Source organism: Tripterygium wilfordii, chromosome 4, assembly GCF_013401445.1.
Source record: "Tripterygium wilfordii isolate XIE 37 chromosome 4, ASM1340144v1, whole genome shotgun sequence".
In the NCBI taxonomy this organism is placed as follows: Eukaryota; Viridiplantae; Streptophyta; class Magnoliopsida; order Celastrales; family Celastraceae; genus Tripterygium; species Tripterygium wilfordii.
In genome coordinates this window covers 1,055,647-1,078,429 of record NC_052235.1, presented here as the reverse complement: position 1 = coordinate 1,078,429, position 22,783 = coordinate 1,055,647, and the positions used below count along the sequence as shown (strand labels likewise).

The window sequence follows — 22,783 nt, the reverse complement described above, 5'->3', positions numbered from 1 at the left end:
TGAATCCCCGGGCCTGATAGATGCTTATTTAATCCTAACGGGCACCTAAAATGGGCCGCTAGTGGGGGTGATAAATTGAACATTTAAGACCCGTCTACAATTGGCTCAATCCTGGCCACAGAAGCCAGATAGGGCCCAATTTAGATGGGCTCAGACTTATTCCCTTGAAACGCTGGGCCTCAAAGACGAGTTAATCGTGCCATAATCAGCCTATCAAACTTGGGCCAAACAATTGAAGCCCTGGGCCTTAAAGATGCTTGCTTAATCCTAATGGGCTTTACCCACCTAAAATGGGGCGCTAGTGCGAGTAATAATTTGAACGTTTGAGACCCGTCTCTAATGGGCTCAATCCTGACCACAGAAGCCAGATCGGGCAAAATTTAGATGGGCTCAGGCTTATACCCGTGAAGCCCCGGGCCTGAAAGATGAGTTAAGCGGGCCTTAACATTAACAAACCTCGACAACTATGGAAAGCCCGGTAAATCCAACATCGATGTCCAATCCGAAACCCTACTTACGGGAGCCTCATAAGCAAGTGGCTGGCCAGAAGTTCAAATGATTGGCACTTTCATACATGATCCATTTGCTAATATCATTTCATCCAACTCTCGACTGCCTCCCTCGTAGCCAGGGAATGTCCTGAACCAATATCAGAATATACATTACATAAATCGATTCCAAGAAGTTTCAATATTAATGACAAACAAATCAGCATGTGTTAACTTAAAGTTCATACCATACAAAACAATCTCAAAAGTTCCAATTATGCTTCAGCATCCTCATTCATCTGACATCCTGCAAAGAGAGAGGGGGAAAAAAACAAGGTACACAAATAAAACGAGTTTTTGTTGAGATAACATGATTTTTTTAAAAAGTACGGTCAGGTCCATAAACAAAGAACAAAAATGGCCCTTCAAAATAATTTTTTTCAAGTAGAGGTCAGGTCCATAGACAATGCCCAAAAAACTCTCAACATCAATATCAACAAAATTAAAAATATCATATAATTCAGCACCAATTTAATTTCAAATTTGCCTCACATAATTTGCAACGATCAGGTCTTCCAATTAAGGAAAAGCTTATATTCCACTATAATGGTGACCTCCTTTCACATGCAACGTGTGTTTCTACAAGATAGCACATACACTTCAATGATCAGGTTTTCACTACAAAAAAGGTCGTGCGGACACGGTACATGAATATTATGTTCAAACATATATCCTAAACCATATTATTCAACGTAAGTACCTTTGGGAGAAAGGTTGCGTTGTTGATGAAGATGATGAGAATTATTAACGTAACTGGCTATCCACATATATGTATAACTGATAAGTGATAACAAGTAAAACTAATACCACCCACCACCACCTAATTCTTTGCCCAAACAAGGACATGCATGTGAACAAGATCTGCATATTGCATACCTCCTAATAACACCACCAGGCAAGATCATTTCCTTTCTTCTGTCCATGCTCCAGTAGAATCAAAGCTTCCACTAAAAAATACACATAATACATCAGTTATTAGTTTTACTTGTTATCACTTATCAGTTATACATATATATGTATAACAGAAAGGTCGCCCAACCTAAAAACAAGAGTAAAACATGCATATTCTTCTGTCAAAGACTCACCGAGTGCTCTCATCATAAAGGTTTCCAATACATGATTTACCAAAAGGGAAATTCGTGAGTAGGAAGTACCACAGCTTTAGAAGAAAACTTTCAAGACTATTTAGAGTTTGAGACTAAGCGCATGCCTGATATTCAACCAGCTCCAAACTTCAAAATAATAATAAAAAAAGCCACGCACACAAGAGACCCATGACACATTGACAGTGAAGTGTGAAGTTCAAAAAAAAAAGTCACACTGCAAAAATATGTGTTGATATAATGAAATTAATTTTTAGTCAATTCGCTTCCACAAAGAAGAAATAGGTGTGGTATGGTATATATAGTTTAGCTAGCTTCCCATGAACGTATATAAAAGCACCATAAATACAACAACGCCACTTCAGGTTCCCAAAAAGAAGTACATGAACATATGAGGATTGGGTGGGGAAAAGAAGTACTTGAACATATGAGGATTGGGTGGGGAAAAGAAGCACTTGCACATATGAGAATTGGGGTGGGGAAGTTTTCTAGTTCTTTGTAACTTAGTTCTTACAGTATAAAAAAACAACTAAAAAGTTTTAAAATATGACTATGGGCTTGACCACAGCCATAAATCCATTGACCTTCTTGGGCCCTTATTGTTACAAGTCAATAATTGAGCCCGCCTAGGTAATTAAAGAATTACGGTGACTTTTTATCAATTTTTAACTTCTTTCTCAATTACATGTTGTGTTCTTTAACGATGTGGGATTTTGAAAGTAAGTCACTGTTCGCATCCCCTCCCAGTTGAAGTTTTGTATTTGAAAATGTGTTATTAATTTATTACTAGTTTGTTATAATTTATATTACATTATTAAACATATATCAAATTTCCCACTATAACATACTACGTTTTTTTTATTATTTATATAAAATTAATTATTTAAAAAATAAGCGGTTCAACCTTTGACCCTTTGGGCTAACCGGTTGAACCTTTGAAACTTATCTCCGCGGGTCGATGCACGGGTCGAGTCTGATAACACTGATCAGTATAAAAAAATATCAACTAACTATAAAATTTCAGACAAAAAAGAAACTATAAAATTTCAAATTTAAATTCTTAGAAATGATAAGCACTCTACAATCAGAAACAGTAAATGACATGGCTAAAGCATAAGAAAAATTCCAATGTACGGGAAATTAGTAACACAGTACAAAGGGAAGCCAGAAAACGACATCTACAGACCACAAAATCCACAAGGAGTAAGAGAGTACCAATCATGTGGAGGCGATCGAGAAACCAAACGGCATGGTAAACGGTAAAAAACCGCAAGCTACACGAGAAGAGTAAGAGAGTACCAGTAATGAGATAAAGAAACCGAACGGCATGGTAAATCGTAAAAAAACCGCAAAGCTACACGACAAGGAGTAAGAGAGTATCAGACATGAGAAGACCATCACGAAACCGGTTACCGAGTGCATAGTAAACCCTAGCAACCGCAAACTAAACAACAAGTAGTGAGCGCGTACAAGTCATCCCTGTAAACCTTAAAGACATAAACGAGGACTAAGACAGTAGTAGACATGAGAATGCAATCAATAAACTAATTACCAGTCGTGAGAAAGCGATCAAGAAACAGATTACGAACGGCGTCGTGAACCCTAACGACGACCGCAAACTACACGAGGATAAGTGAGAAAGTACATGGCGATCAAGAAACCGACTACCAACAACATCGCAAACCTAGCGAAAAGTGAAGCGAGATTTGCTCTTCACAAAACTTGGTTACCAGCTTTGCATTGCTCGTCTCTCCCCTTTCAACAGCTTCAACAGGACTGAGACGATTACTGCTGCGAGTCCAATTTTTGAATTAGGATTTCGTGCGCAGGGATTTCGTGAGGTTTCCTTTGTCAGAGAGCTGTTCTTTTATAGAGACTTCGGGACGGGTCTAAAATAGTCCAATAGTTTCCTTTAACTGAACAATGAAGGGTAAAAAAGGAAAAGTATTAACTTTTTCTTAAATAGTTTCTTATAAAGGTCGGTTATATTAGTCCAATTCCAATAGTTTCCTTTATGTGAACAACCAAGGCCAAATAAGGGAAAGTATTCTTTTTCCTGGAGGAGTTTCCTTCCGCAATTGCAAAGGTCGGTAATATTTTCAGAAGTGCTATGGATCCCAGCAATTGGGATTCCAGTTATCCTAATTACTGAGGTGTACGCATAGAATTTAATATACATGTGGAACCCATCATAAACACATTAAATCTTGTGTATACACCTCAGCAACTGAGCCCAGTTGCTGGGATCTTTATCTTTTTCGTTATATTTTACGTAAATATCATATAACAATCTAAGCACTCTGGCCCCAGTTATATAGGCCTATAATTGGATTTTACATGACGAATCCTTTAGGCCAATAACAATAAGAAGGTTTGTTACTTTGTTAGACAATGTTTAATGGACTCGCACACTTCTCGCGCGTCCTTGTGCTCTGTTGGTCTCTCCCTTGGGCCTCTTCCTTCCTTTGGTGGGCCGTATCCTCTGGGCTTGCTTCGGATATGATATGATCTGGTCGTCCTGGCTCCCTTTGCCCTACAGGTCTCCCCGTATTTGTCTTTTAGTGTTTTCCGGCTGGTTGGGCCCGACTGCGGCAATGCCCCAATGCGGTTTTCCAGCCCTCATTCGTCCGGCTCTTTCCCCTCTGTAGTATGTCGGACTCCGGCTTGTCCTTGTCTGAATTCCTTTCATCAATTGTCAATTTTCATAAGATTCTTTCATCAATTGTCATCATAATATGATGGGATTGGTTCTAGCCTAGACAAGTGGCATAAGATTCTTTCATCAATTGTCAATTTTCATACCAACCTGATGACAAATTAAAAGGTTGTATTCGAATATATTGAGGTGTGAATATGTAGGATTGAAATGTGAGTTCATATGATTGAAGTCGCAATCTTAATCCTTGACCGTCAGAATGTTATTGATCTCTCCTTGCAACTTTCAATGTACATTGGAAAGTTATGTGGGTGCAGATTTGATTGTAAAAATATAGGTTCATATAGGATGTTTAAGTTTGAAGGGTTAAAATCACTTGTATTTTACATCTACTCTTCAAAAAATGTGCCCTGTTCATTAGGCGAACCAAAAAGTTTTGTAATGGTGTCTTCACTGTTAGTTTTTTTATATATAATAATGCATGTGTCATGTCACATTGTCACACGTTCGAGATGATGTCCAAAATGGCTATTTTTCATAAAATTAGGCAATATTAATGACCAAATTATATGGTTTCCTAATTAGTTTATCGTCGTCGAATTATCATTTCTATCAATAAACAGTACAAAGTAGGTTTTTATTTGGTAATTATACACACCTCCACGGAAGAAGATGGAAATGTCGAAATGTTTGAAGGGCACTTGCGTCACAGAAAAAGTTAAAAGACAATGGCGGTGTTTCTAGTTTATACAGTGCTTGGGGTTTCTCTGTTTGAAAGTATGAAGAAACAAAACCAAAGCGAGGAGGAAGAGGAGAGAGAAAGTTGTGGGAAATCAAAGAACGGCTATCTAGAGAGGAAAAAGAAAAAGCCCTTATGCTTTTGGGTCTTATTCCACAATCCATATCAGGTTTGGTGGCTTAAACGCCATCTCTCTTTCTCACCATATATTCAATGTCATTTACATTTCATTGCATCTTTTTTGCGCCTGTAAAGTTCAATACCTCATTAAGCCAGTGCTTGGCATTTTCAACTTCCAGTTTTGTAGTCAGTGCTTAGTGGGTGCCTTATGCCTTTATCATTAATTATCAATCATTAAAAAATTACACATGGAATATGGGTTTTCATATTTGGGAAATTTTGGGATCAAAATGTGGTTTTTTTATATGTGACACTATTCTTCAGGTTGCCATAGTTGAAGTGCTTTACTTTTGCCCCACCGTCCCAAGCATAGATTCTCTCTGTGTGTGCATTGCAACCTAAAGGGTCTGGTGAGCTTATTTTTCTAAATATAGGTGCTATGGTCTGTTTTGAGATGCCAGAGATGCTGGAAAGTTTGGTGAATGTTCTTGTAACAAGGGCTAAATGCTTTTCAAGACCCTTTCTCAATCTCTCGCTTTCTCCTTTTTTGATGCCTTATTCTTTCTTATTGTCTTTTACTATTTAGAAGGTTTTAGGTAGTGTTTAACTGGTGTAAGCAATAGTATATGATGTTGATTGATGGGGTTATATTCCCTTTCACCTTCCTAAATGGGTATAAATAGGGAGAGTCGCCTCTGATTTTCATCATTGCAGGAACTCATATTCCTAACACTTGCAACAAGTGTTCTGCACTGTGTGGCTATTTGGGCAAATATAATGAGCCATAGCAGATCCAGTACAGGTTCTGGTCTGTCTTTTTCTTATCCCTCTGTAATGACTGTCTTCCTTAGCTTGCTGTATCTATATAGACAGTTCGGAATATATAAACTTGTTTGTATCCTGAAATGGTTTATTGAAATATTTCAGGAAGTAGAACTGCTAGAAGCACATTTGAGTTTGGAAGTGGAAGTACACATGTCGTCAGACCCAAAGGAAAGCACCAAGCCACTATAGTTTGGCTACATGGCTTGGGAGATAAGGGTTCAAGGTAAGCTAGCTATCGATTATCAATTATTCCTTTTTAAACTGCATTAGCATTTACTATGGGTTTTAGATGATTACTTCAGTTGTTATTCTGTTTCGGCATTCTTTTTTTGTAAAATTATTGACTTTCATAAGTCGGTTAATAGGAACTGTGCATCACAGTTTCTTTGCATGTGCATGAATTCAAGGTATGCAAATTTAAGAATTCGAGTTGCAGTTAATTATCATCGTCGATGTAGTTCCTCCAGTTTTTCAAGACATATTTGATGAAATCTGATTCCTTTCTTTTTATATCGGGAATATGCTCACAATCAAAAGGTCAACTTGCTTTGCTCAGAAAGAAACAAAATGGAGGACTTACAGAATGTCAATCTACTGTCCTCTTTTGGTGGAAAAGTTTGGAGATTGATTTGTGAACTCCATGCCTCTTTGTGGAATATTCTTGTTATCGTTGATTTGATTGGGCAAAGAAAAATGTATAAAACATGATTAGTTTTCGTTTCATCCCTCCTTTAGTGATCAAAGCTACACTGAGACGGTGTCAAACTCAAAGTCTCTGTATGCCTAAAGATAGAATGAGGGACCACTTTTCACTAGCTTAATCTTCCTTCATTTTGGCAAAAAAAGAAAAATGAAATACTTATGTTGTTACTAATGTATTCGGTGTATGATTCCGAAGCTGAGATCTCGTGACATCACAATTGTTATATCGGATGATTTACAAAATATTGCCAAGGGCTTTGCTAACATGGAATGTGGTCCTAAACTTAGAAGGTTCAAGTAGGTGTTTAAAACCAATATTGTAAGACCTTCAAGCTGCCTAAAGTTTTTCAGCAACCCTCTAAGGATTGTTTTTTTTTTTTTAATGTGTCTTGTCATCACCTTCAAGGATGCCCTACAGTGAATAAGACGGACTCAATTTTCTTTTTGCAGCTGTTCTCAGCTTTTGGAGACCCTTCCTCTTCCAAATGTGAGTATTAAGTGGTTTGTACACTGTAGTTTCTATATGTGCACATTCAATATGTCATTGGTTTCCCTGATTCTCAATTGTTGAAGAACATATTGCCACTTTCATTAACTTTATTCGGGTAGTTTGCCGACTATTGATTTTGCAGATTAAGTGGATTTGCCCAACTGCGCCTACTAGACCAGTAGCATTATTTGGTGGTTTTCCCTGCACTGCTTGTAAGATGTTATCACTTTGAAGTTTGAACAACTGCTTAAGTGACTTCTGGCTCAAAAATAAAAATTATAATCGAACATAAAGCTTTCTTCAATTCTCGAGCCACACATCCTGCCAATGAGAATTGATGTGGTTATTAATATTTCTTCTGTTGACACTAAAGAATTACGTAATTTAATTTCAGGGTTTGATGTGGGAGATATTTCAGAAGATGCTCCTGATGATACAGAGGGTTTGGATGCTACGGCTGCACATGTTGCAAATCTCTTGTCAACAGAGCCTGCTGACAGTAAGTTTGTATCTTGATAGCATGCAGAGCTTCGGAGCCTCTTCTATAGAACCTTTTAGAACCATGCTACAAACTTATCCATTTTGCCTACTTCGTTGTATAATGGAGTAAATCATGCTTGTGCAGTCAAACTGGGTGTTGGCGGCTTTAGTATGGGAGCTGCAACTGCCCTCTACTCTGCCACTTGCCGCGTTTTAGGAAAATATGGTAATGGGAACCTGTATCCAGTTAACCTAAGTGCAATTGTTGGTTTAAGCGGATGGCTACCATGTTCAAGGTTTGGCTTCTGATTTACACACAGCCAATCACAGATATGCTTTTCAGTTGATCAATTCGTTCATCTAAGAAACTGTTGTTTTGCAGGACCTTGAGGATCAGGATGGAAGGGTCACACGAGGCTGCAAGGAGAGCAGCTTCCTTGTCAATTTTGGTTTTCCATGGCTTAGGTATTCATCCTCTTAGATCATTATATAGCGCTTATGTTGCTTCTTAACAGTAGCGTTTAGGACAATATGGTAATGTTAAGCTCAGGCATATGTTAATTTTCCTTCTCCGTTCTTTCCTCGCAAAAGCTACACTCTCACCTAATCTTTTGGAGTCTACGTCATTTCTTATCACTCCCGTCCTTGTCTTTTTTGGTCTCCCCCTTTGTTTGTAGCGTCTCCTATTACTTCCTAGTTCCCATTCTACGCACTACTGATTAGTGGTGAATAGTAACAGAAAATTTCTCTACTCTGCATGGTAAAGAAATTACTTAGCGGTGAACAGTAACAGATTCTGTATTTCCTGCTGCAGCCGATGATGTGATTGCATATAAACACGGACAGAAATCAGCAGAGGCCTTAACTTCAGCTGGATTTCGGAATCTTACATTTAGAACCTACAATGGGTATATATTCTTGATTGCTTCTTTCATGAAAGAGTATCGTCTTTCTGGTTCTTCCATGTGTAATCTCAAAGTGTTTCTTTGTATTCACAATGCAGGCTGGGTCACTACACAGTCCCTGAAGAGATGGCTGAAGTTAGTAATTGGCTAACTGCATGGTTAGGGCTTGAAGGGTCTCGATCACGCTAGTGAAATAAGTGAAGAAACATCGGCTACTATTTATTTGGTTTCTGGATTTGTTATTAGTTTTAATAATTTTTGCCTTTGTGGTTGATGTGAAGCTGGATAGAAAATTTTGTTTGCTTATAATTAACTGTTGCCAGTGATATTGAGAGCTGGAAATGGATGGGTTCATTTCTCATCACCTTCCCCCTGGTGTCATTTGAACAAACATACCAATCGCAAAATCCATAAAATTGATCTCTACAACCCTATATTGACTGGGCTCGCGTCCTTCAATTCTTCACAGTAACATAATTTGAATGGTATTGCCAAGTAATTTATTGGAAGTTAATTGACGAGAAACCATGGGCTTCCATCCCCAGTTGCCTCATGTACTTGGATCATCAAACTCTCTACTTGATCATCCACAATTTCCCAAGGTAAAATGCTCAATGCAGATATACCATTGGGATTCTCTTTTTGTTTTCCATGGGCAAGTTGGGATTGGGGGAATTGAACTCATATAATCCCTATATTCGACTGGTATTCCAAAAGCTCTTTCACAACAACAAGAGAGGCAGATGATGAGAAGAAATCCATCCGAACAAGTTGGGCTTATGGGCCTCAAAATTACAAGATTGGCCCTCCCAGGGAGACAAACTTAGCTTTGCACGACCAGGTAACAATACCCAAACGAGGCAGTAATAATTAAGCAGCCCAAATCAATTGGGCTTATAAATTACCCACGTTGAAACTCAATTTTAAAATGAAATTAAAATTTTATTTTTGCCCTTTTAAACGGCTAAACCTTGCACTAGTTCTTCCCTCTAACCATGAGGAATAATTACAAAAAAAAAAAATCCAGTTCAGAAAGGAAGCAATAATAACATAAGATAATAAAATAAAATAAAATAACTAGAAGAGAAAATTGACGATTCCGTAGCAATATCTCCCCTACAAAGTTATAGAGCAGTTTTTATGTGGCAACTTGGAACCTATTTTTACCTCAGTAAGTCATGATGGCAATCCTGCAAACGACGGCATAGAGGATTGTCAGTCATATCGAGCAAAGGTACTGCACCAACCAAATGCAGCAGTCTGCTACTGTAAGTTCTGAAGAACTGAAGGCAGAAACCAAAACCTGTAGATCAACCATTAAGATTAAGAAACAAAATCTGAGGATATCAAGTATAAACATAACCTGATAACCATTGTTTACCACAAACTGCAGTTAACTTGAATATCTGTTGTCACATTTGCTCAAACATCACTTTCTTTCTGATTAGCGCCGCCCTTTGAATCAATGCAAGGGGTAAGAGATGGAAAAGAAGGCACAGCCTGCAATATGAACTTGCGTCCACTTTTTAAGCCTCCTCCTGATGAGCTTGATCCAAGTGCTTGCATACGAGTGTGAGGAGGAGAAACTCGCTTCTGGTTGGGGGACCTTACTTTCACAGATTTATTCGGGGTAGAAGCATCCTTCAATATCTCAGGTGTGTCATCGTCAAAAATGTCATAGTACCTGTTATCAGTGTCAACCCTCTCATGGTCTTTGGTCTCACATAACTGTGTCATAGATGAAATTGGTGAACAACGCCAGCGAAGGGAACCACCAGAGGGATAGCGACTACTTCCAGTGCAAGGTTGAAGTCTTGAAACATTTGTCCAACCCATTGTTTTAGATGAAGCAGAAGACATGACCATTGAGGGATTTGGCAGCGGTGAGAGGTTTGACATATCTACCAGTGAATCACATCTGGGTGAGAACTGGTCCACCATTTCTGAATTATGGTAATCTGTTTCTTGACCATAAGAGTTTTCATCAAGAATCCCTTTACTTCTATCGAGAAATACGTCATGGCTATCTGTATTTCCCAGAGACCTCATGGGTTTTGCATAAGATGATAAGATCGTAAGTTCAGACTCAGGAGATGGAAGGTATCTGCTAGAAGTAAGCCGCAATTTTGGTGCATCCTTTCCGTGGCTAGATATGGCAATAAGCAAACATGAAAGTTAATAGTAAACATCTGATCCCTTTTAAAATAAACGGAGATGTCAAACTATAAGAAAGCTTACTCGGAGCCCCGGAACAATGGTGTAAGAGGCGTGTGGTGGTGTGAATCATACAACTCAGCAAGTAAGAAATCTTGCTCGGTCGCCACCATTTCCAGTCTGTCATCAAATGTATCAGCCAATCTTTCCTCAGTGCCACTATTGCTTATCATTTCTTCAGATAGGCCATATTCTGATAGACAATGACACTCTTAAAATCACTATTTTACTAGCATTAGACTCTCCGTAATTTAGTTTGGATGAAGCTTGAATTAAACTATTTTGTAACATTACTAGGTTAATTTCGCCAAATATGCCAAAAAATGCCAGAATCTTTCCAATTTACCTACTTAATATCATCTATCAAAAACATGCCCATGCCTTAAGAGAATTTGTGCAATCTCTCACCTTCTTTCCTGCCGTAGACATTTTTGCAACCCTCACATCGACATCCACTTGAGCATCCAACATTGGCCTTTTAGAACATTAAGAATATAATTAGTACAGATAGATAACAAGAAATATTGTGACGGTAAAGGAAAAATCATTCAGGATACAGGGTGGCATCATTCATGTAGTATCATTACCTGATAGCATTCACAATATTTTTTCTGACACATTGATTTTTTGCAGTTGCATCCTTTTTTGTGCCTGGCTGAAGATGGTGTTGACCCATTTCCCTCTTCCTATGAATGTTTAAAATGATTACAGAACATATACCTTTGCACACACAAAGATTTGACTGAGAAGTTCATTGAGATGGTTATATACCGCATTGTTGGATGGAAATTCAGTGACACGCTTCACAATCTTGGGGGCAAAAGCAAGTGGATTGCGGGATTGAATTTGTTGCCTTGTTTCAAGGACTGTTTCTTCATATTCGGGCCTGTTAAAGCAGCCTTGGCAAGAACAAGGCTCAGCACAATAGATTCCAGCAGCAAAACAGTCACAATAACTGCCAATTTTTTTCCCATTAAAAAACCAAATGAGAAAATAAGTCATTATACAACAACATTACAGACCTGTAAGTTGTATCCAATAATAGAATTCCATACACTTACAGCTTCAAGCATTTGGTTTTCTTACAATTGCAACGTTTGCAACCGTCACCATCAAGAGTGCTCGAAGATTTCTTCCTGAAACATCATGCACAATTTCATGGATAAGATAAGTAAAGACAAAAAAAATAAAGGTATCTGAGTAAGCACATTTGCCTTTTCTTTCTGGGGCTAGGTTGTTTGATTTCCTCAAAATTGTGAACGTGCTCTACATTAACCTTCATTTTACTGAGTGGAGTTGCATAATACTCAACCAGAGGCTTCAAGGATTCCATGGGGTGGAGAGTTTCAGAAGGGGTAGAACCTGCAGCTATTGAAGCATCACTTCGAAACATCATGTCTTCATTGATGTCTGAAACCTTCTCGACTAAACTTGATGATCCCGAGGAACTCTTGACGTTCTGCGGCAAAAAACAGGAAGTACCAGATGCTGACCTCATTCCAAGTCCACTCATGTTGTTATCTGCTAACTTCATTCTGACAGTTGCACTGCAACCAACTGGCACATTGTTCACAATGCTGTTTAGGTGCAAGCCAATACCTGATGGCTTGGAAATAGTGAAGGGAAAATTTCCACGATGGCGAGGAGGAACCATGGTTGACATGGGCTGGGACAAGCTAACCAGGAGCCTCTTGCTAGAAGTTGTATTTGAATTAACATGAGATGCCTCTGAACTCTCCAATTCCATAGCGGAAAGAGGTTGTCTTGTACTGGTTATATTATTCTGTGGATCGGAAGAACTGGTGCTGCTCAAAGTACTTTTTGGTCGAGCTTCTCCAAATTGAAGGCAGCGCCTGCTTATGCTATGCTGGTTTTGACTAGCCTACATTGACTGTTATAGTTATTCTAGTGCCAAAGAAAAACAATACTACTCGAAGGATTAAATAACAAAATGAATTTACAGAAAAAGTCACTACGGGTAAACAAACCTGGTAATTTAGAATTAAGACAATAACATATATATCAGCTTTCTATGAAACCAACAAGCAGATTGGCTGACTCCTACCTCATAATCATGCTGCATTGCATTCTCAACTGGTCCACCTGTGCTTGCCCTTGCATTGCCACCATAGTCTTCAATTGTTGGAACAATCTGCTTTTGTTCAGGCAGCAACTGAGGAGAGCAATCACATTTATCTTGATTGCTGCCTCCTACATTCTGCAACTTACAAACCAGATGTTGTATGATAGTATGATTTTGTTCTCATAAAAATTTCACGACACTGCTAAATTAATGAAATATAACTAGGAGCTTTTGGTTACCTGCACTCCTGAAATTTCAATTTGTTGTTTCTTGGAGACATTAGCCATAGATAGGCCAGACTCATTACCATCTGATATCAAGTTATTCTTCAATTCATTTGAAGCAAGCAAACCATCAGATTGTTCCAATTTTGAACTGTCTGAATATGAAGAATTTGCATGGTCCACCTCGACGGGATCAACCAAGTACTCATCAACACCCCCAGAGGAACTACCCGAGTGGTCTGGGAGTGTTTTGGTATCCATGTCCTTCTGAATGATCAACCCACTAGACAAAAGCTAGTAGTTTTGGTGAAATCAGCTACACCGTCGTCAGATTTCTTGCTAACATAGTCGTACTGAGTTGTGTCTACACACAATAATGAGGGGCACTGGGGCCTAAGAAGGATTGCAAATTATATTCAATAAATGGCAGCCCATGATTCATGTATGTCAAATTGAAAATAATGTACCTAAAGGATCCCAGACCTTTGCGGAAAACTTGCTTCAAGGTGTGAAGTTGTACGTGGTAATGTGAATACCAGAGGGGAGTTTAGACTGAGATACACTTGTGCAACATGTACAGGCCTGATATTCTTTATTGGAGAGAGATTGTTTATGAAGTTACTGACAGGAGATTCCTGAAATCAAATAAACAAAGAACAAACAGGATATCTGCGTTGGCATTTCATCTTGATGGGAATGAAATTCACTTCCAATGGATTTACAAGTTGTTTTTTACTAGAACAGCCCTCCAATTTCCAGTTAGAAACCAAAGGGAGGGGCATAAAGCAATCATAAACAATTTTTGTAAGAATGTAAAATATGTAACTTGGATCACTAAGTTTATGCAGATTGATGTCTTGTGTCACATACTTCATCCAGCACATTAAATCCCAACTGAATTACATAATCACGAATCAAAGCAGAATACAGAAATGTAAACCTCCTATCAGAATTTTTATGCATCAGAAAAACATGACTGCAACAAAACAAAAAAAAATCCTCCGAGAGCCCACATCCACAAAATTGCAGACAAATCCAGAATTCCGCAAGGAAACCGACAAAATAAATTAGGGCAAAAACCAATTACATGACAATAATATGAAACAAAACACACCAAATTCAACAGTTGCATATAAAGTCAAACTAATCAAAGGAAATGGAATAAGTGATTGCGAAACTGAAACAGATGTAGTTACCGAACAAACTGGTGATGAGGTTTTGAAGGCAGTAGCGGTGGCGGCAGTGGTTAGTGACCTCCAAAGGAGAATTCATGGAGTGAAACCCTAACCCTAGATGTCACTACTCTGCATCTTTGCATTTTTCTTCTTCTAGTGTTTCATGAATGAGAAATTGAGAATAAGAATTTTTCTTTTTCTTTTCGTTTTTCCCATTTTTTAAGAGAGGGAAATTAAGATAAGAAAAGAGACGTAGGCTAATAGGCGGGATTTTAAAAACCGAGCGGGAACATAAAAATCACCAGCCTTTTTCGAATTTGGGCCAACCCGTAAAAATCGCAAAAGCTAATCGTTTCAGTAACTGGGCCAATGATGGGCCTAATTCCTTGGGCATTATAGTTGGACGCCCAAGCCTCTCGGCCGTAAGCTGCTTCACATGGGCTTGACGATAGGGACCTGGAATATTTGAAAATAACTGGGCCGGAGCTAAGAGACAATGAGAACTGAGAAGTAAATCCTGGGCCTTCTTTCAGGATAAATTCCCTTTGGACCGACGCTAAGGTACGAAGGCAAAAGTTCTTCATATGGGCTTAAAGAAAGGGACCTGAAAAGCTCGGCCCAAAAGTTTAACTGGACTAGGATGACTCTCATATTTTCTCGGCCCGTGTGGCCCGAGTTATAAGTTAACATGCAATTAGACAAATAATTAGTAGATTAATAACCTTATAGCGTGTGAATGCTGAAGCTCGGTCCGTTGGAGCTTGTTGCAGTTATCGGTTCCGAGGGACTGAGGGTTGAAGTTGTGGTTGAACGATTGGTGTCGCTAGGGTTTTTGGGTTGGCTAAAAATCCGAGAATTCGACATATATACGTGGGAACTACCGATCATCGAGCACAGTATAAATTAAAAGACGTTGGAGTACGAAAAAGGTCAAAGAAAACTTTTATCAGTAATATTTGACGTCATAATACACCACCTCACGTGCATGCAACATAATTAATATGGGCATGCATGCATGTACATTTTGTGACGTGAGCAATAATGAGTACGTAGATACAGATATATGTGAATAATATTTTAAGATTAAGAATGTTTTGGTATGTACGTAGAGGATTAAGGAATCCTTGTAATTGGGGAGATTGTAAAGGAAAAGTAGAAAGAAATAATGTATACGTTAGAGAGAGAATCGAATCCAATTTCAGTATTACACTTTCTTTTGTGCTTTTTCACAGTTTCGCTCTACAGCCTTCTCTTTACCACACCCCGATAAAAAATTAATCCATTCACAGAGGTATATGTTCAAATTTTGATTATATATATATATATATTTCCATTTTTTGTTGAGTGTGAGCCCCCAAGAAGGAAAAGAAGGGAGGCAAATTATATTGACTCGGAATATCATGAGTTTGATTCTCAATATGAACAATATTTTTGTGGTCACGTGTTGGAATATGTCCCATTTCCTACATCATCAGGCCTAATGGGTTGAGTTTATATATATATATCGAATGTATAAATGATAATTTTGTATAGTGTTATTCTCGGTTTAAAAAACAAACAGTAAAAAAAGAAAAGATGGTCAAAATTTTGAAACCTCGAGAACTTGTCTCCGGCATCAACTTCGAGTCTTCGACCATCTATCTTTATTGAAACTCTCTATCTCATATTCCCTCTACTTTGATTTTTGAAAACTTATTCCCATAATTACCTCCTACGTACAAAAGTTGTCCTAAAAGAAACAACTACTCTCTCGTCTCAAACAAGATGAGCAAAAATTAATGGTTAAATATTCTCCACGTTCCTTGAACTCATAGACATGCGTGCATGCATGTATCTTAATTTGTTACTTTATCTTCGGCTATATATGCTTCTGCCAAACTAGATTTCTACATTTCTCTCTACGCTAATTAAATTTGTCGTTTTCCTAGTTCAAAATTGTGTGTATCTGAGATCATTTGAACAACAAGAGAAGCAAAGCGGCAAAGCAAAGAGAAAAAGAAAACCTGGCTTGTCTTTGAACCCTTTTGACTTACATTCTAATTCTATAATAAGTTCCGAGTACGAATTACCATTAATATAGAATATTCAAAAAAAAATGAAAAGCAGCCACAATTTTTTCACATACAGTGAGCACTGTTTTTGTGGGTACCCAATGTGTGCGTATATATATATATATACACACACAGACATTATATTGAAAAGGAGGCTTGACCCCCCATTGTTCGTTATTGATGATATGAGTAAGTGGGGGATGGGGTCCATGGGGACGAACTAGATATTCTGTCTAAGCTAAGGTTTGCAAATAGTTGGAATATTCATTTTGTCTGGCAAGATATAGTGAATTATGTTCCTTCTTATCCAGTACCCTTACTTCTCAAGAAACCACTTTAATTGGACAAATATATATACATGTGGGCTATGTCGTGCTTACTGTTTACGTGAATTGTAAGTTAAATGCATGCTTTATGTAGGGACACTCGAGTAGCAAGCTACCTTTGACTCGATTTATCAAAGTTGAACACAAATATATAATTAATAAATAAGTAAGCTTACTTAATTGTTGGCTAATGCAATTCCTTGCCATGTATTAATGTGTGCATAAATTATACACTACTTAGAAAGCTCGTGAAAGGAAGAAGAGGACTAGTTTTACAAAATTTGATTAATTCTTCATTCTTTATTTTTTACTTACTTTAATTTGGAATCTCATTTTAGATTTTCTAGCTTGACCACCTTTTTTTATTTATTTTTTATAATTATAGTATTTTGTGATTCCATTCAAAGAGCTAGAACCAAAGTGAAAGAATATGGAAAAGAAAACCCAGCTATAGCAAAGAAGCCGTATCTCAAATCTTCCCGATTGTCGAGGTCCATGCAACTATATAAACCCCGGCCTATCACCAAATCCAAAATCACTAGCATTCCTCAACCCAATCTGTTGCTCTCTCTCTTCAATCATCATTAATTTAAACCTGCAGCTTCGCTACAAAACCGACGTACGTCCAATTACTCTTCTCTCTCCCAAACTCTGTGTTTTATATTATATTATATTATATATACTTACAGTGAAATACATTTAATCTTGGTACTGCAGAGAGGGAATTAACTGTACGTTTATTAAGATCATGAGCTCTAGGCCAGGAGATTGGAACTGTAGGTCGTGCCAACACCTCAACTTCCAGAGAAGGGAGTCGTGCCAACGCTGTGGAGAGCCAAGGCCTTCTTCTGCAGGCGGCGGGGACCACTTTGGTGGAAGAGGCATGATGAGCTCATCGTCTAATTTTGGGTTCAACACAGGCCCTGATGTGAGGCCCGGTGACTGGTACTGCACTGTAGCCAAATGCGGCACACACAACTTTGCCAGCCGTTCTAGCTGCTTCAAGTGTGGCGCTTCCAAGGAAGATTCATCCTCCGACAGTGGCGGTTATGAAAGCGAATTAACTTCCCGCATGAGGGGGTTTGGGTTCGGTGGTGGTGGCAGCAGCAGCAGCTCCAGTCGCTCTGGATGGAAATCCGGAGACTGGATTTGCACCAGGTTATCATTATCATCACCTTAAATCTATTAATTTTACTAAATACATACGAACTAATCATAACGTAAGCATTTGAAATAATGATGTAGGTCTGGTTGCAATGAACACAATTTTGCTAGCAGGATGGAGTGTTTCAGGTGCAATGCTCCCAGAGACTCTGGTAGCAAATATTCATATTAATTAATTAATATCATATTCTCCAGTTGGGGGGTAAGTTTTTGATTAATAGACACATTCACGCATGTGTATATACTTTTTATTAATTATGCTACATGTATTCCTCATATGTATCAATTAAGAATTTAATTAGGTATATGTACGTATATTCTAGGTACTGCATGGCGCATGATTCAATGATCAATCGAAGAGAGTGGAGAAGGATAAGATTTCACCATCCAGAGATTGCTGATCTGTTTGTTCCTATGTAGCTCGATCTACATCTTTATTTATTCTCTCCTATTTTTGAAGAATTTGTTTGAGGATTTGAATTAGGCACCATTTAGCATTTTGTGAGCTTATAAATTTAGTTATGTGGCATCATTGATGTATTACTAGCAAGTTTTAATTAATTATATATATGTATTGTGTTTTTTGCAACCACTTCTAGCTTTTAATGCTATATATATGTGTATGTATATGTATGTATATTTACATAATATAGCCTTAAATGTGTGAGATTTCTCCTTATTAATTTAAACAGATATCGTTATATATGCTCTACTAGGGTTTCTTTTTTCTGAGAGAATGGTCCAAGCCTATAAGGAATATATTTGACTTTGTATACTATATGGAATACTGTAGCCCACAAAGTGCCCATCTCTGCAAAGCAAAAATAAAAGGGTTCTTTATGGACCACAATGTGGGATCGATCTTTTGATTGAACCAATGCAACATATTTACGTAATCAGTAAATTGTTTCAAAGAACATGCCTTCTAGAACTTAATTAACATGTAAATAAAGAGGGAACAAATTAAGAGAATTGCACCATCTCCAAAGATATAAATGTCCTTGTAATTAAGATTCCGAAATCGAATGCCCAAGAATTTTCCCATGGGGACTTAGAGAGTTAGAGTACGAACTTAAAATGCGAACCATTTTTTGAGTGTGTGAATGAGTTAAATAACAAATGGGGTACATTGCTTTGGATCCACATGTTACAAATGAATTGTGAGATTGAGGTGCGTACGTTAATATAATTTACGGGTGTTTATATAAGAGAATTCCTAATCGGATACTTATATATAATGATTCATCAGACTCAGCTCGCACTTATAAATTCCATGTTTGATGCAACATTATCCAATCTTCTATAATTTATGATCACATCATCCAATCAACGAGTTGATCAAGCCAAGACAATATGATATACATATATACTTTGATCGTCTCCACATGTATGCCACCCGAGTATTATCCACTAGTGTTTGCTTTTGTTTTGCAAAGTATAATTAAACCACTAATTTAGGTTAAACAATTCCGATGCAAATGTTCGGCTAGTGAATATATAAGAGATCAAAGATTGAAATGGTTATTAGGTTTGCATGAAATACAATTGCATGATCATTGTTACTGTTTAACTATTCAGATTAATAGTCATTCTGAAATGGTATATAATTATACTTGAAGTAGATCCAACTTGAACAAGAAATTAAGAAAATTAATTGTTTAATTTGATGTCTTGTTTGTTGTTTATATACGTCATGATTTGATTAACGGATGGGGTTAACTATGACTAATCTTATATATATATACCTTCGTATTAACTATTAACCATAAAGTATATAGTTGATATATAGTTCACATAGGATTCCCAAGCCTTTTAAGCTAATACCTCTAATGGGTATGGGTTCCCTCGTTGGGTACATATATACAAAATTATATAATTGGTCAAAAAGTAAACTACACATTTATTAGTGTCTGCTGCACTACACTCCATCATAGAGCTTTTAGCGAGATTCTTTGTTTCACTTTTGCTTCTTAAGCTTTATGTTACTTCATCCATATGCTTGCCTTTGCTTTAATTATTTTGGTGTTAGTGCATGAAGTGAAGCCAAGTACATGATCATCGATTTCCTTCAATCATCAAAGCCCCTATACATCTCCAAGTGGCTGCATGCAGCACTACATCACTTGTTTATGGAGGTTTTCCAGCCATTTTGCCATAATTTTTTCATGCCTTTTCTTATCACATGCAAACACGACGAGCAATCCAAAGTCTTTCTTTCCATTCACGAATCCTTTAATGCTTAATTTGTTTGCCATAATATATAGATGATCGAGTATTAGACAATATATATTGGGAATGAAGGAAAGTGACTATACATAAACAAAATTATTAATGATTCAACTATAAATAAATGGTTTTATGTTATCAATCCAATATATAGGTGAGTAGTAGATGATATAAATTTGAGTCAAATCACATCGCTAAATTGCATGAAGTATTTTTTAAAGAACTTTTGCATGTTTTGACTATTAAAGGCTGAAAGCCAAAACTAGCATATTCTATAAAACCTAGTGTGTATATATGTAATTCTTACTACAAGACAAGACACTAGATGGAATATCTTGTTCATAAAAGAACGACATATGAATGTCTTTAATCATGACATTGAATGTCATATTGGGTCCCAAATTTCATCAAACTACACAATTCAGGATTAAGTTTGTGCAAAGAGTTGAATTTTTAAAGTAACACTGTGATAGTCAAGATGGTGGCAAAAACCAAGATAGCTTTTGATTAAACCCAAAAAATCACTTAGGCTTTTTAAAGTTTCTTCCTTTTTGGTTTATCTTTGTGTACCAAGCATGCTCTAACTTGTCAAAGCTATCCCTTTTTCTCCTCTTTATGGGCCACAAATTAAAGTGTTTTAGTCTTTTGCAAGTTCACATGTGAAAAATATAAATTCAGAAATTTACATGGGTGGGTTTACAAATTATTTGTTTCTGGGCCATGTTTCAAGGAGGCCCAATATCTTTTATAAGCCCATAGACTTGTTGAAGAGATCAATCCAGTCCAAATGGAGCTTCAGCAGCCTCAGTCAAAGTTCAGCCCATATAAAACAACTCTTTGTAATTTATTGGTAAGCCACGTGATGGTAGAACGATTGATACCAAGTAAAGTATAGAACAAATATGTTCTATACTTCAAGTGTACAATAGTTACTAGTTTGGTGATTTTTTTTGTTCCATGTTAATGTCTCATTTTGATGGTGGTTGTGCTTATGTACTTGGTTGACAACTATATCTCGACTGGTAAATGATTTGTGTATAAAAGTGTGCTCCAATTTGGCTTCTTTGTATGTTTGAACATGCAATCTTTGCAAAGAAATAAAAACCAACACCATATCAAAATAGCATTATTCTCTTTGCAATAAATTTTCCCAAGATTTAGTAATTAGGGATAAAAAAAATAGGAATATTTGATGTGAACCGTTGGATTTACTTTTTAAAATTCCACGGTTCATATGCTGCATAAGACTATTAACCAGTACCTCTGATGTATGGGTTCCCCCAGTCCATTTTGGACTGGTTGTGTATTCGGAGCATTAAACTTTGTCTGGGCCAGTTATTTTTCAAACCTACTTATTTATAAGTGGGCCGAACTTGGTCGAAGAGGCAGGCTAGACAGATGGCCAATCAATTACATCCAAACAAAAAAAAAAAAACACCCCCTTAACAGATGGTTCTAAACCAAAATGGGCTCATTTTTAGGAGTTTTTTTTTCCCAATATAACACTCTCTCTTATAATATTTCCCAATATAACATCCGAATGAAATTATTTTTCAAAATAGTACTACACACCACTGACAATGACGTGTTCTTTGCAATTTCAATTTGATCACGCCATCTAGTCACTCCATTCGCAATGGAGTGACTAATGCATATTTTGATTCACGCCAACGTTGTTGATGTGAATAATATTTTCATGCTAATCACGCCGACATTGGTGGCATGAATCAACATACACAAAAGAAAAAAAAGAAAAAAATCACTTTATCTTTTGGCATGCTTTCCTTAGAAATAAAGTACCCAGAGAACAGAAAGAAGCCACCGAGAAGCAGAGTCACGATAGAAGTCCCAGTAACAAATGAGTTGGCCCAATTAAAGTTAGCCCACCTTATGTTGGAATTATTCCAACAGTCTCAACTAAGTTAGCATAAATTCCACATGAGTCGGTCTTTTCTTCACTTCTGTTGCACACTTGTTTCTCTCACCTTCGACATTAATTAAAAAGATGGCCAATTATCCTTTGCCTTCCTGTTAAGGAAGGGCTTGACTTGTAAAAAAAGCCAAAATAAATAAATATCCATTCCTTGCAACTACTAAAGATAGGATATATACACCACGTAAAATAGGTACTTGTTTGGGATAAATAAAAACTTTAACAGCTAACTAGAGTGATTCTCAATCAACACAAACATTATATATAGAGAGCAATAAAATATAGGTTTAGGCACAAAAGACAAAACGATCCCATCATTTTTTGTCTTCATCTGACAAGTATGGCGCCAGAACCACAAGCTGCCTCCTCCTCAAGCCACCCAAATGACAGGTTTCAATCATGTGTTTTTCTTGTTCTCTCTTTCTTACTGTTTATTATTATTATTTTTTAATTTCTTATTGCAGTTGCAGTCGCCAACTGTAGGATGGTAATTAATTAGGAAAATGTGCAACCAAACACCCTCTAAAGTTTGGTCTTGTTGTATTGTGCATGAGGTCAACAAAGAAACTTCAAGGGGTTTGATTGCATATTGCCTGGTAGTTTTAAATGTAAATTATTAACTATGATTAAGTAATAAGCTGAAGACCTTTTCAGTTTGATTCTTATTCATCTTATATTTAATTATTTTGTGTGATGAGTATTGGATTTATGGCTCTTTTCAGTTTGATTCTAATTAGTCATCTCATATTTAATTATTTTATGTGATGAGTATTGGATTAATAATGGCTCTTTCCAGTCTTCACGATGTGGAAAATCCGC

At 37.2% G+C, this 22,783-nt stretch overlaps 3 protein-coding genes and 1 long non-coding RNA gene across 8 annotated transcripts; 2 read left to right on the top strand and 2 right to left on the bottom strand.

Moving 5' to 3' along the window:
* Positions 1 to 224: 224 nt before the first annotated feature.
* LOC119997899 lies at positions 225 to 2,168 on the bottom strand. The gene is made up of 3 exons (XR_005468089.1): positions 1,425 to 2,168; positions 737 to 795; positions 225 to 639 (listed from the first exon to the last, which is right to left on the bottom strand). It is a non-coding gene; the product is annotated as an uncharacterized LOC119997899 (long non-coding RNA).
* A 3,832-nt stretch (positions 2,169 to 6,000) lies between these two features.
* LOC119996182 (acyl-protein thioesterase 2-like) lies at positions 6,001 to 8,896 on the top strand. The gene is made up of 9 exons (XM_038842726.1): positions 6,001 to 6,016; positions 6,094 to 6,214; positions 7,144 to 7,180; positions 7,326 to 7,395; positions 7,578 to 7,682; positions 7,809 to 7,959; positions 8,046 to 8,128; positions 8,478 to 8,571; positions 8,667 to 8,896. Exons 1-9 carry the CDS (start codon positions 6,001 to 6,003, stop codon positions 8,755 to 8,757), a joined length of 768 nt encoding a protein of 255 aa, XP_038698654.1. The 3' UTR covers positions 8,758 to 8,896.
* A 718-nt stretch (positions 8,897 to 9,614) lies between these two features.
* LOC119996088 (CRC domain-containing protein TSO1-like) lies at positions 9,615 to 14,496 on the bottom strand. 5 transcript variants are annotated; one of them, XM_038842601.1, is made up of 12 exons: positions 14,286 to 14,496; positions 13,557 to 13,724; positions 13,105 to 13,482; positions 12,848 to 13,006; positions 11,991 to 12,664; positions 11,844 to 11,918; positions 11,554 to 11,737; positions 11,370 to 11,468; positions 11,191 to 11,257; positions 10,807 to 10,975; positions 9,950 to 10,714; positions 9,615 to 9,871 (listed from the first exon to the last, which is right to left on the bottom strand). In XM_038842601.1, the coding sequence occupies exons 3-11, from the start codon at positions 13,348 to 13,350 to the stop codon at positions 9,991 to 9,993; spliced, it is 2,397 nt and encodes a 798-aa protein (XP_038698529.1). In that variant the 5' UTR covers positions 13,351 to 13,482; positions 13,557 to 13,724; positions 14,286 to 14,496; the 3' UTR covers positions 9,615 to 9,871; positions 9,950 to 9,990. The 5 variants fall into 5 exon arrangements, with proteins under 5 accessions (XP_038698529.1, XP_038698530.1, XP_038698528.1 ...); XM_038842602.1 differs by having other exon boundaries at positions 13,105 to 13,453; XM_038842600.1 differs by having other exon boundaries at positions 13,573 to 13,724.
* Positions 14,497 to 17,107: 2,611 nt separating this feature from the next.
* Positions 17,108 to 18,390, top strand: LOC119997849 (transcription initiation factor TFIID subunit 15-like). Its single transcript, XM_038845050.1, has 4 exons — positions 17,108 to 17,260; positions 17,359 to 17,799; positions 17,887 to 18,007; positions 18,129 to 18,390. The coding sequence occupies exons 2-3, from the start codon at positions 17,390 to 17,392 to the stop codon at positions 17,975 to 17,977; spliced, it is 501 nt and encodes a 166-aa protein (XP_038700978.1). The 5' UTR covers positions 17,108 to 17,260; positions 17,359 to 17,389; the 3' UTR covers positions 17,978 to 18,007; positions 18,129 to 18,390.
* The last annotated feature ends 4,393 nt before the right edge of the window (positions 18,391 to 22,783 follow it).

Coding starts and splice junctions, on each gene's coding strand:
- LOC119996182 (XM_038842726.1), top strand. Junction 6,215..7,143: donor TTGGGAGATAAGGGTTCAAG/GTAAGCTAGCTA, acceptor TTCTTTTTGCAG/CTGTTCTCAGCTTTTGGAGA. Junction 7,960..8,045: donor GGATGGCTACCATGTTCAAG/GTTTGGCTTCTG, acceptor GTTGTTTTGCAG/GACCTTGAGGATCAGGATGG.
- LOC119996088 (XM_038842601.1), bottom strand. CDS start 13,350: ATGGATACCAAAACACTCCCAGACCACTCGGGTAGTTCCTCTGGGGGT. Junction 11,919..11,990: donor CCCAGAAAGAAAAGGCAAAT/GTGCTTACTCAG, acceptor ATGATGTTTCAG/GAAGAAATCTTCGAGCACTC. Junction 11,469..11,553: donor AATTTCCATCCAACAATGCG/GTATATAACCAT, acceptor AAACATTCATAG/GAAGAGGGAAATGGGTCAAC.
- LOC119997849 (XM_038845050.1), top strand. CDS start 17,390: ATGAGCTCTAGGCCAGGAGATTGGAACTGTAGGTCGTGCCAACACCTC. Junction 17,800..17,886: donor GGAGACTGGATTTGCACCAG/GTTATCATTATC, acceptor ATAATGATGTAG/GTCTGGTTGCAATGAACACA.